We start from the raw sequence: 18,224 nt of genomic DNA, 5'->3' as shown, positions 1-18,224 counted from the left end.
AAAAGCAATTCTGACTGATAGTCCCTGTTGGTCGATCAATGAGGACATATTATTAAAAAGGTAGCTTATTAATATTATACCAATGTGCAAAACAGACATTTTAGAGAGAGATTTACCACTTTCTAAACAGTATCTTTTGTGATTCTGGGGACAAGGTGGTGTGGATAGGGTAGAGATAATAAATACATCTTATATAGAAGCATTAATGTAACTTCATAAAATACAAGTTGAAAAATTAATTGGTTAAATGACTCACTGTGTAATTTTATTTCATATTACACAAATATTAATCAAATGCTCAGTAGACATGTAGATGACAAGCAGTATATGACAAACTCTAAAGGAATAGTTACATGCAGAGTTTCTCAGATTTTCAGTGTATTTAAGAATTAACTGAAGAGTTTGTTAAAAATGCAGGCTTAAGGCCAAATCACAGATTATAATTTCATACAAATAGGATGGAGCCTAAGAACCTGTAAATTATTAAACAACTGATTAAAAATGGAGAGGTTCCTATGAAGTTAGGCTCGTTCTTAAATTTCTTATTTCAACTGGACAAGTGGAAGGATAATAGGTGAGCATTATCAGAATTGAAGTAGAGGCAAGAATAAACCAAGGTGTTTTAGCCTAGCTAAAGAAGCTCAGACTAGAAAAGACCTCCAGGATCAAGCTGAAAAATCTGGGGATTAGACTCTTGAAAGTAAGGTTTCAGAACAGGAGAATAATAATATGATACTGACTTTTAAAGGAATATTAAGTTGATGAGATGCATTGTAAGCTGGAAAGCCAGTGAGAGGGTTCAGAATGAGGTGATAAAGGTGAGCATTAGGTAGGAGGCATTTACAAGAAAAAATAAAATCTCAAAAGACACTTTGGTAAAAAATGTTCCTTTCACATATTTAAGGATTGGCAGCTAAAATTAAATACAACATTATAAAATACCATGTCAAACATAATAACAACATCAATAACAACAATACAAATGAAATAATCTTCAACAGGTTTTTCAGATGTTTACTTCCATGATTCTTGTCACTCCATAGGAGCTCAGTAACAGTTTGTACTGCCTAGAAGAATTATGGAAAAGAAGTATTAGTAATCTAGATTAAAACAAATTTATCCATCGTTATAAACTAAAAATAGGCCTTGTATCTTCTCTAGGCAGATGAAGCAATATATTCTGCAAGATAATTTTATTTACAAGTCTTTATCATTTCAACCAATTTTAATTTATTGTGAAAGACAAACATTCACAGTCAAGAAATAAGAAATTACTTCTCCAAAACTAGAAATTAGAAAATGATTAAGGACCTAAGAGACATTTAGGTTAAAATGCTAAGGGTATTATAGAGAGAGTAAAATTGGGGAGTGTGGACAGGGGCAAAATAGTCAGGCAAAGCTTCAAGGAAGATATAATTTGACCCAGCCTTGAAGAACAGGCAGAATCCAGGTATACAGAAAAGAAAGTGTAGAAGGAGGGAAAAAACAGTCATTTGTACACAACAATCTCAGTAAGAATTGCTTTTATCAGAAGGTGTCAACAAATTTTCACAGTTCATAAGATGGATGACTTGCTAAATGCTGTGAAAGCAAATCCAAAGGAAGAGGACACTTTTATATATTTATTCATGTCTTACCTTCTTTTAATGGGGTTTTCAGGGCAAAATTTTCTTTACTTTCATGATGAAAAGCCTTTGAAGGATCAAAGTGTTTGATACCTAGGACTTTATTCAATTCCTCTTGAAGTTTTGTCTCACTTTGTTTTTTTTTAGCAAGCTGACAGCGGAGTTTTGATACTTCCTAGGTAAAAAAAAAAAAAAAAAAAAGGTAATAAACAATTATTAAAGATTATGTCAGTGAAATGTGTTACCAATGTTGTGGGCAAATTCCAGAGTTGTTTATGCACTATCACACCCAACGGCAACAATCACTGCTAGACAGAGGCTTTAAGACTGAATTACAAAATGACTTGAAACAGCTGTGACAAAGGAGATACAGTCTTTTTTTTGTTTTTTTTTTTTTTTGAGACGGAGTCTCGCTCTGTCGCCCGGGCTGGAGTGCAGTGGCCGGATCTCAGCTCACTGCAAGCTCCGCCTCCCGGGTTCACGCCATTCTCCGGCCTCAGCCTCCCGAGTAGCTGGAACTACAGGCGCCCGCCACCTCGCCCGGCTAGTTTTTTGTATTTCTTAATAGAGACGGGGTTTCACCATGTTAGCCAGGATGGTCTCGATCTCCTGACCTCATGATCCGCCCGTCTCGGCCTCCCAAAGTGCTGGGATTACAGGCTTGAGCCACCGCGCCCGGCCGAGATACAGTCTTAAATCTCCTTGCCCCTCTACAGCGACAAGGCTATTTTTCTGATAAAAGATCAACTCAAAAGTAACTGCTGAGATGGACTTCTGGCATGACAGCATGAAAGTTCTGCTGACCTGCTCCCTAGTGAAACTAAAAGTCATAAGATGTTAACCAGTTAAAGCCTCTGAAAATTGACCTAAGGGAAAAACAGCAAATGAAGAAACGTCTATTGAAGAAAATCTGCAAAAATTTTGTGAGAAAGATGAAAGTCTGCAGTATTGAAGCCAAAACTCCTTCCCCTCTTCCCACTCCCAGCTTAGCAAGGCAAAGTCCATGCCAGATGGCTACAGTCAAAAGCACAGGGCCCTCTTTTCCCCCACCTCTGAGTCAGAAGCTTCCCTCCCAGGAGGACCAGGACATCAGAGTTTCTCATCTTGTCCCCAGCTCCCTGTGGCTGTGGTTATATCTTGGACAAATGCAGTTGTGAGGTGGGGGATCCCTTCCTCCACTCAGCCCCATTCATGGAACAGGGGCTCACCTTGGGCACAGCGTGTTGAAACTGCTGAGCCCCTGATCACCCTTTCTCTGGCTCATGACGGGATGGTTCTACACCAGGAGAGGTGAGTCAAGAGGGCCTGGGGCGATTCCTCATCTCTTCCCCACAAGTCCACTGAAAACTCAGCTCCTAGGGCAGAGATGTCTCTCAGAGAGAAAACTGCCATTGTCCCCAATTTCAATTCTAGTTCTGGCTCAGAGATATTGTCAGGGGAGGGGGAAAGGTGGGCGGAAAAGACAAGTAGGCCATAAAACAGGTAGTCCTCATTTCTTTTCAAAGGAACTGACTTCACCTGCAACAGAGCTTGGAGAAGCTGAAGCCTAATGGTGCTCTAAAGCAGGGGTCCCCAACCTCTGGGCTACAGATCGATACCCATCCATGACCTCTTAGGAATCAGGCTGTAGAGCAGGAGGTGAATGGTGAGCCAGGAAGCATAAGCATTACCCCCGAGCTCCTCCTCCTGTCAGATCAGCTTCAGCATTAGATTCTCATAAGAGTGTGAACCCTAGTGTGAACTGCACGTGTGAGGGATCTAGGTTGCATGCTCCTTATGAGAATCTAATGCCTGATGATCTGAGGTGGAACAGTTTAATCGCAAAACCATCCACACCAACCAATCACGAGCTGGGTGATCTGGTCTGTGTAAAAATTGCCTTCCACAAAAATGGTCCCTGGTGCCAAAAAGGTTGGGGACCATGAAAGAACAGTGGTGGTTATAGTGATAGAGAATTGGGAGGAGATTTAAGATATAGGCTCAACAGCAGACTAGTTAGTTTGTAGGAGAAAACTAGGGAATAAGACAGCTGGGACAAGCCCTTCTGTAGTCAATAAATATCCAGCACTGCTCTCAGACGCAATCCCTACAGAGGGGCCAGAATTTGATTGGATTAGTTGATAGAGCAATTTATGCCCTAGGGTACTGTTGAAAATAATAAAGCAAGGAGCCAGCATCTACTGGACTTATAGCCTACTATGTTCACAGAAAGAAAGGAAGGCAACCCTACCAAAGCAAGTGTCATCCCAGGGTAATTGTGGATGTACCTAAAACTGTACCTCCCTGCACAGCAACATCAGAGGCACAACACTGTTGGGGTCTGGGGAAGTAGTAGGATAGGCTTCACTGAAATCATTGAGCCGCTCATTAAGCAAATAAGCAAACAAAAAGCCCCAAAAGGAGGGGGAGCTGTACCCAGAAATGCTACAACATATGATCTAAAAATTTACTCTCCAGTGAAAAATTATAAGGCATGCCAGTAAACAGAAAAGTATAACCTATACATTTGGACAAAAGGAGAAAAAATGTCTTTGACAGTAATTGGATGTTGGATTTTTCAGCCATTAAACACGGGCTGAAAAACTGCCTACTGAGCACCATCCTTACTACCTGGGTGATGGGACCAGTCATACCCTAAACCTCAGTATCATGCAATGCACCTATGTAACAAATCTGCATATGTACCCTCACATCTAAAACAAAAGATGAAATCATAAAAAAGAAAAGTTCTTGGCCAGGTGCAGTGGCTCAAGCCTATAATCCCAGCACTCTGAGAGGCCAAAGCAGGTAGATTGCTTGAGCCCAGGAGTTCCAGACCAGCCTGGGCCACATGGCAAAACTCTGTCTCTACAAAAAGTAGAAAAATTAGCCAGGTGTGGTGGTGCACACCTGTAGTCCCAGCTACTTGGGAGGCTGAGGTGGGAGGATCACCTGAGTCCAGGGAGGTCGAGGCTGCAGTGATCTGTGATTGCATCACTGCACTCCAGCCTGGTGACAGAGTGAGATCCTGTCTCAAAAAAAACCCCAAAAACCAACCAAACAAAAATAAAGTTATTTCTCTACTAAAAATTTTTAAAAAGAAAGAAACTTAAATAAAAAAAGACTCAAATTACTAGAATCAGAAATAAAGAGGAGCCATTACTACTGACTTTACTGAAATAAAAGATATTATAAAGGAATACTATGAACAATTATATACCAACAAATTAGACACATTTATAGAAAGACATAAACTACTCAAGAAGAAAACCGACTCAAGAAGAAAGAGATAATCTGAATAAGCCTGTATCAAGTAACGATATTGAATTAGTAATCAAAAAATATTCACAAGAAAAGCCCAGGTCCAGATGGCTTCACCAATAAATTCTACCACATATTCAATGAAGAATTAACACCAATTATTCAAAAACCATTCCACATAGAAAAGAAGGAACATTTCTCAATTCATTTTATGATGTCACCGTTACCCTGATACCAAAATGAGACAGACATTAAAAAAACAAAAACAAAACAAAGAAAACCCACAGACCAGTATCTCCTAGGAATACGGACAAAAAACCCCCTCAGCAACATATAAAAATAATTATATGCCATAACCAAGTGGGATTTATCTCAGAAGGTTAGATTAACATCTAAAAATCAATAAAATATATCAACAGAATAAAAAACAAATTATGTGATAATCTCAATAGAAATAGAAGAAGCACTTGATAGAATTTATCACCCTTTCATATAAAAATGCTCAACAAACTAGGAAACAGAAGGGAACTTCCTCAACTTGATAAAGAGCATCTGTGACAAATCAACATCTTTGTTTTTTTGAGACGGAGTTTCGCTGTTGTCTCCCAGGCTCAATGGCTCCATCTCGGTTCACAGCAACCTCTGTCTTCTGAGTTCAAGAGATTCTCCTACCAAAGTAGCTGGGATTACAGGTGCCCGCCACCACACCTAGCTAATTTTTGTATTTTTAGTAGAGACGAGGTTTCACCATATTGGCCAGGCTTGTCTCAAACTCCTGACCTCAGGTGATCCACCTGCCTTGGCCTCCCATATTGCTGGGATTACAGGCGTAAGCCACTGCGCCTGGCTGACAAATCAACATCTAATAATGTCACTCTACATACATCGTATAGCTAACATCATATATCATGGAGAAAGACTGAATGCTTTTCCCCTAGATCAGGAACAAAGAAAGTCTGTCCATCCATTTTCATTATTTCTAAATTCAACATTGTATTATACTACAGGTTTTAGCCAGAGATATTAAACAAGAAAAAGAAATAAAAGGCATCCAGATTGGAAAATAAGTAAAACCATCTCTATTTGCAAAAGACATGATCTTCCATAAGAACATCCTAAGGAATCCACTAAAAAACTATTAGAACTAAAATGAGTTTAGCAAGTGTGCAGGATACAAGATAAATATATTAAAATCAATTGTATTTCTTTTTTTTTTGAGATGGAGTCTCTCTCTGTCGCCCAGGCTGGAGTGCAGTGGCCGGATCTCAGCTCACTGCAAGCTTCGCCTCCTGGGTGTAGGCCATTCTCCTGCCTCAGCCTCCTGAGTAGCTGGGACTACAGGCACCCGCCATCTTGCCCAGCTAGTTTTTTGTATTTTTAGTAGAGACGGGGTTTCACCGTGTTCGCCAGGATGGTCTCGATCTCCTGACCTCGTGATCTGCCCGTCTCGGCCTCCCAAAGTGCTGGGATTACAGGCTTGAGCCACCGCACCCGGCCAATCAATTGTATTTCTATACACTTGCAATGAACAATCCAAAAATGAAATTAACAATTTCTTTTACAATAGCATCAAAAAGAATAAAATAGTAATAGATTTAACAAAAGAAGTGGAAAACTTATACTTTGAAAACTACAAAACATTGTTGAAAGAAATTAAATGATATCTAAATACTTGGAAAAATATCCCATATTCATATATTAGAAGACTTAACCTAGTAAAGATAATAATATGTCCCAAACTGATCTATAGATTCAATGCAGTTCCCATCAGAATCCCAGCTGGTTTCTTTGTAGAAAAACTGATTCCAGGCTGGCACAGTGGCTCACGCCTGTAATCCCAGCACTTTGGGAGGCCGAGGTGGGCGGATCACCATCCTGGCTAACACAGTGAAACCCTGTCTCTACTAAAACCACAAAAAATTAGCTGGGCGTGGTGGTGGGCACCTCTAGCCCCAGCTACTCGGGAGGCTGAGGCAGGAGAATGGCGTGAACTTGGGAGGCAGAGCTGGCGGTGAGCTGAGATCGCGCCACTGTACTCCAGCCTGAGTGACAGAGTGAAATGCCGTCTCAAAAAAAAAAAAAAAAAAGAAAAAGAAAAACCGATTCCAAAATCACTATAGAATTGCAAGAGGTCCAGAATAGACAAAACCATATTGAAAACTACAAAGAGGACTCACGCTTCCTGATTTCAAAACTTACTACAAAACAACAGTAATCAAGACAGTGTGGTGGCACATAGGTGTATAGATCAATGGAAGACAGGTGAGAGTCTAGAAATAAACCCATACATGTACAGTCTAAATGATTTTTTAATTGGATGTTAACTCCATTAACTGGAGGCAAGAATATTCTCTTTAAAAAATAGTGTGGGGACTATTGCATGTCCACATGCTAAAGACTGAAGCTGGACCCTTACCTCACACCACATACAAAAATTAACTCAAAATCAATCAATAATCTAAATGTAAGAGTTAAAACCATAGATCTGTTAGAAGAAAACACAGGGGTAAATCTTCCTGACCTTGAATTTGCCAGAGGAGATAGATACCAAGGAACAAACAAACAAAAAAATAGACACACTGGACTTCATAAAAGTTTTTTGGGTCAAAGGACAACATCAAGAAAGTGAAAAGACAATGCACAGAATGGGAGAATAAATTTGCAAATAATACGTAAGAGACTTGTGTCCAGAATAGATGAAGAATTCTCACAATAATAAAAAGACAAGTAATCCAATTTAATAATGAGCAGAGTCTGAACAGACATTTCTTTTATGAAGATATACAAATGGCCAGTAAGCACATGAAAAGATGACCAACATTACTACCAATTAAGAAAGTTCAAGTTAAGCCACAATGGGATACCACTTTATACCAAATACAATGGCTAAGATAAAGAAGTCAGATAATAACAAATGTTGGTAACTATGTGGAGAAATTGGGACCCTCATATACTGCCTGTAGAATATAGACTGGTATGAGCCATTTTTGAATACAGTCTGACCTTTCTATGGCCATACCACCCGGAACGTACCCGATCTCATCAGAATATAGTCTGATACTTCCTGAAATGATTAAACGTAGAGTTATCAAATGATCTGGCAACTTCCCTCCCATTATTTCCCAGGGAAATAAAAACAAATGTCCATATAAAAACTTGTATATGAATGTTTATGGCTATTATTTGTAACAGCCAAAATGTGCAAACAATTGTTTATCAACTTACAAATGAATAAATAAAATGTGGTTTAACCACATAATGAATTATTAGGCTATAAAAAAAAAAAGTACTCTCCATGCTACAACACAAATGAATCTTGAAAATACTATGCTAATTGACTGAAAGAAGCCAGTAACAAAAGGCCACATATTATTTGAATCCATGAATATGTCAGGTCTGTAATAGGGAAATCAACAGAGACAGAAAGTAGATTAGTGGTTGCTTAGGGCTGAAGGGTGGGGTGAGGAGATAGGAGAGTGTTAGGAAAAGGAAAACAGGGTTTTGTTTTGAGGTGAGGAAAATGTCCTAAAATTGACTATGGTGATGGTTGCACATATCTGTATATGTATACTAAAAAACACTGAATTGTCCACTTTCAATGGGTAGATTGTATGGGATGTCAATTATATCTCGATACATATGTTAAAAAATTTAAATGCCCAACTATTTTTGAACACTGCTTCTCTTTACAGTTTTACATCAAGGAGTTTGCAATTTTGCAAATGGAAATAGATATGTAAAGCTTAATGCATTCATCCAATTACTCTAGTAATTTTCAATATATTAAGAAGGTAGCTAGAAAACTTTAGAACATTGAAGGCCCATCTGGTCAACACTCTAAAATAAATCCACTAAATCGCAGCCCAATTTTCCTCTATAAACTTTTTTTTTTCCTGATACCAAAGATTTTCATTTTATTTAAGTATTATAATTAGAATAATCCCCACTCCCTCCAATATCTTTAATAAAATGAAATGTCACTTTACAAACCGATTTGAGTTGGCTATTTTCATCTTTCAACTTCACAACATGCTTGATTTTTTGTTTCAAATTCTGATGACCCAGTAATTTAGCATATGAATCTCTTATTTTATTTAGCTGTTCCTGAGCTGCACCATGTTCATTCAACAATGCCTGTTTTTCTGCCTCAAAAGCATCTAGTTGTAGCTGAAAAAGATTTTTTAAATAAAGACTTAAAACAGTTTGATCATACTAGTTTCATGTAAACCATAAACACTAAAGAAAATTAAAAACACAAATAAAAACAGGGTATGTTTACATATTCTCAGGGCTCTCTATAGATTCTCTACAAAACTCTTTTAAACTTTGTATTTTTCATTTTAAAGATCATTAAAACAGAGGAAAACAAACAAGGTAAAAAAGCCAGCTGGCCAGTTTTATCTGTATCAGTTACATCACCACATTATAACCAATACTGTACTTCTATCTAAGTTCCAAAATCAGCATTTATTCTTTTTTCTTTTAAAAGATCAGTGTATTGAGAAACAATGAATATTTGCAATAAGGTAAGTCATATCACAAATTAAAATTGGTTAATTATCAAAAGCTCATACCAGGCAAGCCCTCTGAGCCAAACTTTTAAGTTCCTCATTACAGTTTTTTTTTAAACCACAAAGGGTCCATTGAAAAAATTATGTCAATTAAATTTGTTAATTATACTTCAAAAATGTGGGAAAAAGTTATGCATAGTAATTTAACAATAAACCTTTAATAGTGAGCTAAATTGGCACTGTAAGTGCACAGCAAAATGATCTTGCAGAAAACCCAAGTCACTGTCCTCACTATATAATAGGGAACAAAGTGAATTCCTAAAATAAACACAAGTAAGTTTACTCCTAACTGACAAACCTGAAAAGGTTTTGTTTTATTATATAGTTCTTCATAGAGGAGACGCCACTTGTTAATTTCTTCAGTTAATTCTGCTGTTGTATTTTCTTTTCCAGCTTTTCTGCATGGAAAATTAAATTAAGAAAAACATAGTTATCTAAAAAATAACATCATAACTGAGTTATAAGGCACTCAGGCTCTAATCACAGAATACCTTCCTTCTTCATCTTCCAGCTGTTTTCTAAAGTCTTCCTCTTGTTGCTTGAGTTGGTTCTGCAAATCAGTTATTTTTTGAAGAAAAGAAACTGTGATTTCTTTAATTTCTGTTTCTTTTAATGCTGACTTGGTCTGCAGATCTAGAAGCATCCTTTGGTTTGAGAGAGAAGAGTTCACTAAACATTTTATAGCCATTTTCATTAATTTTTCCCTTTAAAAAAAAAAAAAAAACCCAAGGAACTCTTCAAGAAGCGTCATTTTTTAACTGAGTAAATTCTTAATTTGCAATGTAAGATGGCCAAAAGCAAGCCAAGGGACAGTTACCAGCTGGCTTTCAACATTAAATTGTGTTAATGGTTCTAAGGCCATTTTTAGCTGTATATACCGTGCATATTCTTGATTTGAGCTCTCAGTTGCCAGTATCTGATGCTGAACATCCTCTGCACTTTTTCCAGCCTTGGCCACTGTTTCCTGTAATGATGAGTTCTCCAGCTTAAGATCTTCTATCTCACTGGCTGTTAATGCTTTATAGCTTATTAAAAAGAAAAAAAAAGTCAAAGTAGTTTTCTAACTATTACATATGACAATCATAACTGATCAGTTTACATTTTATATACTTTTAGGTAAAACTAAAACGTTTTTAATGTATTCATGCATTTAACACAGGTAAGAATTCAGTGTTCTGAGCTAAGTACTAATGAGTTTACATGGCATCTGCTGTGTATTCAAAGAAAAAAAAATCAAGTGCCTACTAGGTGCAGGAAGTATGCATACAAGAGATGGAAAAAAAATCAACTACCAAACATGAAAATTACTCACAATCAAAAAATAAGAAGTGAGACTAGAGCCTAATGAGTAAGAAAGGCTGGAGCAGAAGCTGGTGGCATGAGGGTCATCAGAGCAGGGCACAGTGGGCTTACCTGGGGGATAGACAGGAACCATTAAAGGTGTCCAAGTAGGCCAGGCATGGTGGCTCATGCCTGTAATCCCAGCACTCTGGGAGGCTGAGATGAGTAGATCACCTGAGGTCAGGAGTTCGAGACCAGCATGACCAACATGGTGAAACCTCCTCACTAATAAAAACACAAAAAATTAGCCGAGCGTGGTGGCGGACACCTGTAATCTCAGCTACTCGGGAGGCTGAGGCAGGAGAATCACCTGAACTCGTGAGGTGGAGGCTGCAGTGAGCTGAGATAGTGCCATTGCACTCTAGCCTGGGCAACAAGAGCGAAACTCCATCTCAAAATAAATAAATAAACAAACAAACAAACAAATAAATAAATAAAATAAAAAGGTGTTTAATTAAATGTGTAGCTCACTCTAGAGCTATGAGGAGGATGGATTAGGGCAGGGGAAAGAATGGAAAACTGAAGGATCAATTATTTGATCCTTCTATAAATAAAACAATTATTTATCAGCTCAGGTGAGTGATAAAGGAGGCTCAGACTAAGGAGCTAGCAATGGAAAGACACAAGATCTCTTTTGGAAGCAGAGTAGAAAAATTCAAGAGATAGACTGAATATTGGGGGTAAGGAAGAGAGAATGAAGGATGACTCTAAGATTTATAGAATGAAAAGCTGGGAAGATGATGTCACTGATTATAATAAAAAACAATGAGAGACTAGGGATAGAAAGCAATGGAAAGATCAAGAGTTGGTTTGGATAGGTTATTAAATTTGGATAATATAAAAAGACAGTATGATGTCTGCTTGATGTCAAGTGGGTAACTGGATATGTGAATATGGAGCCGTAAAGAAAGGTCTGGTTTGATGAAATAAATTTTAATACTATGAGTATATGGATGGTGAGTGAAATAACAGAATAGATAAAAACCTCCTGAAGCACTATTCTTCAAACTAACGAGAAGGGAAATTCCTTTACAGGATTGATATTAGCAATAAATATATATGTATAATTTATATATATATTTATACAATTTATATGTTCTGATACAATAAAAATTATAAATAAAACATATACACATATAAATTATTTATCTATCTGTCATAAGGTATCACATGTGGGAACAGATCACTGGGGAAACAAGGTACAGTTTAATGAATTTAAGGTACAATTAAACTAGGCAATTGGTTGTCCACAGGGAAAACAAAAAATGAATTTGATCTCTGTATTGCTACACAGATAGAAATCAGTTCTAGGTGGAAAAATGGAAAATGAAATTTTAAAACTTTTAGAAGAAAACTAGTTGAATACCTTTACACCTTGGGATAGAAAGAAGGTCTTAAATGAGAAGCCAAAGTGCCCACACACAGATAAATATTTTAACCATATTGAAATCGAGATTTCCACTCATCAGAAGAAACCGAAAAGAAAATAAAAATAAGCTAAACTGGCCGAAGATACCTGTAACCCATATGGCTGATAAAGAAAATCTCTACAAATCAGTGAGGAAAAGATGATAACCCTATAGACAAATAAACAAAAGTCATAAACAAGCCTTTTATGGAAAAGGAAAGATGAATTATCCACAATAAGAAGCCATTTTACACTAAGTACACTGGCAAAATTTAAGAAGTCTAATAAGCTTTGGCAAAGAAGATAAATGGAAACTTATATAACACTAGTGGGAGTGTAGATTCTTACTCCCACATTGGAAAATGATTTGGTATTAAGTTTTAGAGTTGAACATTCATATACCTTTGGCTTTAGAGAAATTCTTTTTTTTTTTTTTTTTTTTTGAGACGGAGTCTTGCTCTGTCGCCCAGGCTGGAGTGCAGTGGCCGGATCTCAGCTCACTGCAAGCTCCGCCTCCCGGGTTCATGCCATTCTCCTGCCTCAGCCTCCCGAGCAGCTGGGACTACAGGCGCCCGCCAGCTCGCCCTGCTAGTTTTTTTGTATTTTTTAGTAGAGACGGGGTTTCACCGGGTTAGCAAGGATGGTCTCGATCTCCTGACCTCGTGATCCGCCCGTCTCGGCCTCCCAAAGTGCTGGGATTACAGGCTTGAGCCACCGCGCCCGGCCTTAGAGAAATTCTTACCGACATGCATACTTATAGTCACTAAATAACTAATAATAACTAAACAAATGGGAAACAACCCAAAGTACAAAGAATGAATAAATAAGTTGTGGTATATTCATACAATAAAATACTCATAGCAGTGACTATCAACAAACCATAGCCTCAGACAACATGATTCAATCCTGAAATGCAGAATGGAAAATGGAAAATAATGCAGAATGGAAAAATAAGTCCCAGGAAACAGTATATACCATGATGACATTTTTTGGTAAAGTTCAGGGAGAAGGAAAATTACATAATGCATTATTTGTATGGATATATGTGTCATAAAATTTTAATACACAGGGGAGAAAAAACAAGGAAATAATGTAGACTTTGGGACAGTGTTATCTGTTCAGGGAAGGCATGAAAATGGGATGGTAGAGGAACTTATACATGGATACTACGTTGTTGAAAATCTTTTGGCTTACTGGTTGTCTTTCATAGGTTCATGCATGTCAGCTTTATCTTCAAGCTCTATAGTTTATGTACATGTTATGCATTCTTTTGCATTTACTAAATAAAAGAAAGGAACCTCTCTGCCAAAATGAGCTAAAGTAAAAGTGATAAATAAAAATGTTAACATTAATATATAAGTATTCATTATATTGGCCTTTGTAATTTGTAGTTCCACCCAAAATAAACTTTTTATTTAAGGAGAAAATAAGTAGAAGGCACGAGAGGTGAGGAAGTGGATATAGAGACAATCTTCTCTGTCAAGAGAAGGAAAAGGAGAAGGACAAGGACTGAAAAGGAGTAGAATTTTGGGTTAAGAAGGGAATGACTGGTGGTGTTAGACAGCTGCAAAAGGAAGTTAAAGTCAGAGGAGTTTTTAAAACAATTTGTGTATTTTATTTATTTTTTGTTTGTTTTGAGACAGACTTGCTCTGTCACCCAGGCTGGTGTGATCTTAGCTCAGTGTAGCCTGGAACTCCTGGGCTCAGGTGATCCTCCCGCCCTCAGTCTCCCAAGTAGCATGTGCCACAATGCCTGGCTAATTCTTAGTATTTTTTTGTAGAAACAAGGTCTTACTCTATTGCCCAGGCTGGTCTCAAACTCCTGGCCTCAAGCAATCTTCCTGCCTTGGCTTCCCAAAGCACGGGGATTACTGGTATGAGCCAGTAATCCAGCTAATTAATATATTTTAAAGATCGATGTATATTATCATGTTTTAATATTGATTGGAAAAAATCCAGTAAAAAGGTTTCAAATTATGAGAGAAAAAAATGATAGAATGAGGTCACTGAAGATGAAAAGACTAGGACATTTCATCTGTAATAAGTGGGAAGATAGGATGAGTACAAATGTGGGTCTCTTTATAGGTCTAATGAGGAAATAAAAATTTCTGATTTCTTTATGAAAATGATAACATCAAGAGAGTAAGGCAGAAACACCAAATGCTTCTAAGTGTATGACTTGATCCTCCCACCTCAGCGTATGGAGTGGCTAGGACTACAGGCATGTGCCACCGCACCTGGCTCAGTGCATAAAAGTTGAAGTGGATAGTGAGAAAGGGGAATTTCTATAAATTATAAAGGGGAATTATATAAATATAATAAGATTACCAGATAATGCTAAATGCCCACTTATGGTTGGTGATTATGGAATTTAAACTAATACGAATCATCCTTTGTGTGATTGCTTTGTTCACAGTTCACAGATTTCCCTGGGTAAACGTCCCTTTCTGCTTATGTTACATTTAAGAGTGCAGGCTCAAAAGAAAAATACCTTTCAAATTGAGCAGTAACATCTTCAAGGCTTTGCACTGTACTGTTATACTTTTCCTGCAAAAGCAGGGTGGCCTGGTTATGAGCAGCACTACTTTTCTCCAGTTCAGCCTCCTTCCTAAGAAAAAGAAATAATTAAAAGATAAAATGCCACCTACAATTATTACCCTAAGAAAGAAAATGGTATTTACCTTTGAAACTGTGAATCATATAGCTCATATCTTCACCATTGCATTACCTGCTAAATAGCTCAGATCCTAATTTATGACTTACCTCGAAAGACATGTTTTTAATGTATTTTTCTACTAGCTTCAACTTATCTTTCCTGCTTTTTTACTTTAAAAATTTGGGGGAAGAAGGTAGTAGAATATAAAAGACTATAAAACAAAATCTTAAGATATTAGCCAGGACTAAAGACTGCAAAAGATTAGCAGTTAAAAAACATCTGGATTGAATGAAGTTCCATTCTCTCCATTTAGATACTTGAGAAAGACTATGAACAATTAAAGACACTTCATTTTAAATTACAGAAACAGTTATAAGACTCTGTAGATTTATTCTGATTATATGAATAACCCACATAACACACTATTACTGAAAGATTCAATAACTTCTTTAATGGATTATTTTGCATAGACAGAATGGGTTTTAAGTCATCTTTATAAGCACATGCTATTAAATCTCAGAGATATTTTGGAAATAACATATTTCCAAAGTGGTGATAAAATTTTTAGATATGCATATGAGCTTATGAAACATCTTTTAAAAAACATATAGAACTAAAAATTGTAAATAAGCATTGTGTACTTATAGACTAAGTTGGACAGTGAGATAAGAAAAACAGCTGATCAAATTCATTCTGTAACAAGTGTGGGATTTCAAAAATATACACACCACAGCAACAGCAATCGAATATTACTAAAGAGTGTATAATATTTTCTTCCCTGTCCCCTAGAAGAATTATTTTCAATTCTTAGTTGGTTTTTCTCTTAAGCTTGGAATTTCCAGGCTAGAAAGAGATCATCTCATAAAATTCTTTTATGAGTAGAAAATGAAGTAGAAAATGAAAGAAACTAAGATTGTCTTGCTCAGAATCAACTAGCTAACTAACAAAATTAGTAATAAAAATCATTATCTCTTGACCATTGGACCACAGTTTTTTGGGTTAGAATAAATAATTATCTCAACTTTCCTCTCTGAAAATGACATAATCTTATTTTCCCAAGATTCCTGTTCCCTGAGATTGGCTGTAATATAGAACACCCCTAATAACAATTTGTATTGTTTCCCCAAAAGCAGGGATATGAAAAACCTTGCTGTTCATTCTCATTACTAATCACAAGAAAACAGAAAAGATTAATAACAAAAGTTTCTACCGAGACAGATACACAGGTGTGAGATATATTACAATAACACAAACTCCTATCTAGCCCATAGTCCTTTGCCAAAAAGTGTTTTAATGATGAGATCCCGAGGATTTAAATAATATTTGAAATTTGAACTCAAGAATCAAACCAGACTTTGTAACTTAAATGTACTAGTTTGTCACTGACCTGTGTTCCTGAACTATGAAATAAGACTATGTAGGCTAAGGAATAGTTTCTCTTAATAAATAAAAAATTAGCAAATACTATGGACAAAACAAAATGAAATAAATAAGTGCGCGGGAGAAGGAAACATAATGTGTTTTAAGAAAATTATAAGGAACTAAATTATAAGGAACTAGAATTAGGGAAAAAAGTGAGATTTCAGTCTTTTTTTTTTTTTTTGAGACAGAGTCTCCCCCTGTCGCCTAGGCTGGAGTGCAGTGGTGCAATGTCAGCTCACCACAACCTTTGCCTCCTGGATTCAAGCAATTCTCCTGCCTCAGCCTCCTGAGTAGCTGGGATTACAGGCATGCACCACCACACAGGGCTAATTTATTTTGTATTTTTAGTAGAGACAGGGTTTCACCGTATTGGCCAGGCTGGCCTCAAACTCCTGACCTTGTGATCTGCCTGCCTCAGCCTTCCAAAGTGGTAGGATTACAGGTGTGAGCCACCGTGTCTGGCTGAGATTTCAAAGTCTTTCTACTGTAAATAATATATTTCTTATTTTTGAATGTTTCCTAGTTCTAATTATTTTTTCTCATTTGCTTTTTATCAGTTATTGATTCAGAGGGCATCTTGCTATGTTGCCCAGGTAAGAGTGCCATGGCTATTAACAGGCACAAGCATTGAGCACTACAGCCTCAAACTTCTGATCTAAAGATCCTCCCATCTCAGTCTCCTGAGTAGCTGGGACTTTAGGCATGTGCCATTGTGCCAGCCTGCTTTGCATTTCTGAAGTATTTGTGCTCCCTGAAAAATATAATTAAAGGTGTAACTTATACTATGTAAATACATAGACAAAAAATGGGAATGCTATTTATTAATGGGAGGGATTCTTTATTTTTTTCCCCAAGTTCATTTTTTTTTTTTGAGACAGAGTCTCACTCTGTTGCTCAGACTGGAGTGCAGTGACATGATCACGGCTCACTGCAGCCTTGATCTCCTGGGCTCAAGTGACTCTCCTCCCACAACTTTCTAAGTAGCTGGGACTACAGGCACACGCCAATATGCCCAGCTAGTTTTTTTTTTTTTTTAATTTTTAGTAGAGATGAAGTCTCACTGTATTGCACAGGCTGGTCTCAAACTCCTGAGCTCAAGCAATCCTCCCACCTTGGCATCCCAAAGTACAGGAATTGCAGCCCCAAGTCCATTATTATTCTAATGCTGATGTCCAATAAATTTCAGAAATTATCAGAGCAGTAAAGAAGTGCAAAACTTTTGTCATTTGTTTATTAAAACTCTCTTTGGACTTAAAAAAAAAAGGGGGCAATACGTTTAACTTTTAACTTAAAAAAGGGGGCTGTCTTACTTGTTTGCATGTACATTTGGTGTACACATTCTGTGTCTACTACTTAATTGTAAAATAATAATTACTACTTAATTGTAAAACAATTCCAACCTCACACGCTCACATGATTGATATGAGAATACTAAAAAAAAGTACTCAAAATAATTTGTGGCATCTGTAGTCATACATAAACATGAGATCCTATTAATACAAACCCTTTCAGCTTTCCTTCTAGGAGTTTTAATTCTTCAGCTCTAGATTTTGCTTCCTCTTCCAATTGCTTGACCAGCCTTTCAGCTTGTTCCTCCTTTTGCTGTAATTTGTCAAGCTCATCCAGTGCTTGCTTTAATTCTTCCTCAAAGAGATTCTTCTCTTTAACCACTTCCTCTTGAAAAGAACAGAGCTTCTGATGAAGACTAGCGGATAATTCCTATATCCAAACAGAAAATCACCAAAATAAATTGGAATGCCATTGTGAGGTTGTACTAGAAGACAAAAAAAAAAGTACAGATAAAGAAGGATGAAACCTAAATGCAAGAGATTCAAGGAAACTTAAAACAATATAGAAATAGCATATTTGTTTTCATAGATTATTTCCTATACCTTGTTAACATTGCAGCAAATATCATCTTAGGCTTTTTCCTATGCAACGCACATGCAGAAACTTCTTAA

General features: G+C 37.0%; 1 protein-coding gene across 6 annotated transcripts in view; it reads right to left on the bottom strand.

Annotated features, from left to right (window-relative positions):
• Positions 1–239: 239 nt before the first annotated feature.
• Positions 240–18,224, bottom strand: part of HMMR (hyaluronan mediated motility receptor) — a 32,923-nt gene continuing 14,938 nt past the window's right edge. For 4 of the 6 annotated variants that reach the window (XM_017960108.3, XM_031666584.1, XM_031666585.1 and 1 more), the window contains 8 exons: positions 17,768–17,982; positions 14,677–14,793; positions 10,315–10,461; positions 9,928–10,140; positions 9,735–9,834; positions 8,856–9,032; positions 1,638–1,800; positions 240–1,067 (listed from right to left, as the gene is read on the bottom strand). In XM_017960108.3, the coding sequence (XP_017815597.3) occupies positions 1,048–1,067; positions 1,638–1,800; positions 8,856–9,032; positions 9,735–9,834; positions 9,928–10,140; positions 10,315–10,461; positions 14,677–14,793; positions 17,768–17,982 (1,152 nt within the window). In that variant the 3' untranslated portion in view covers positions 240–1,047. The remainder of the gene's footprint in view (positions 1,068–1,637; positions 1,801–8,855; positions 9,033–9,734; positions 9,835–9,927; positions 10,141–10,314; positions 10,462–14,676; positions 14,794–17,767; positions 17,983–18,224) is intronic. The other 2 variants (XM_017960109.3, XM_031666586.1) reach the window with 1 other exon arrangement.

The sequence above is a fragment of the Papio anubis genome, chromosome 5 (genome assembly GCF_008728515.1).
Source record: "Papio anubis isolate 15944 chromosome 5, Panubis1.0, whole genome shotgun sequence".
Lineage (NCBI taxonomy): Eukaryota > Metazoa > Chordata > Mammalia > Primates > Cercopithecidae > Papio > Papio anubis.
Note: the sequence above shows the minus strand (reverse complement) of the source record. Positions and strands in the feature narration are given on the sequence as shown.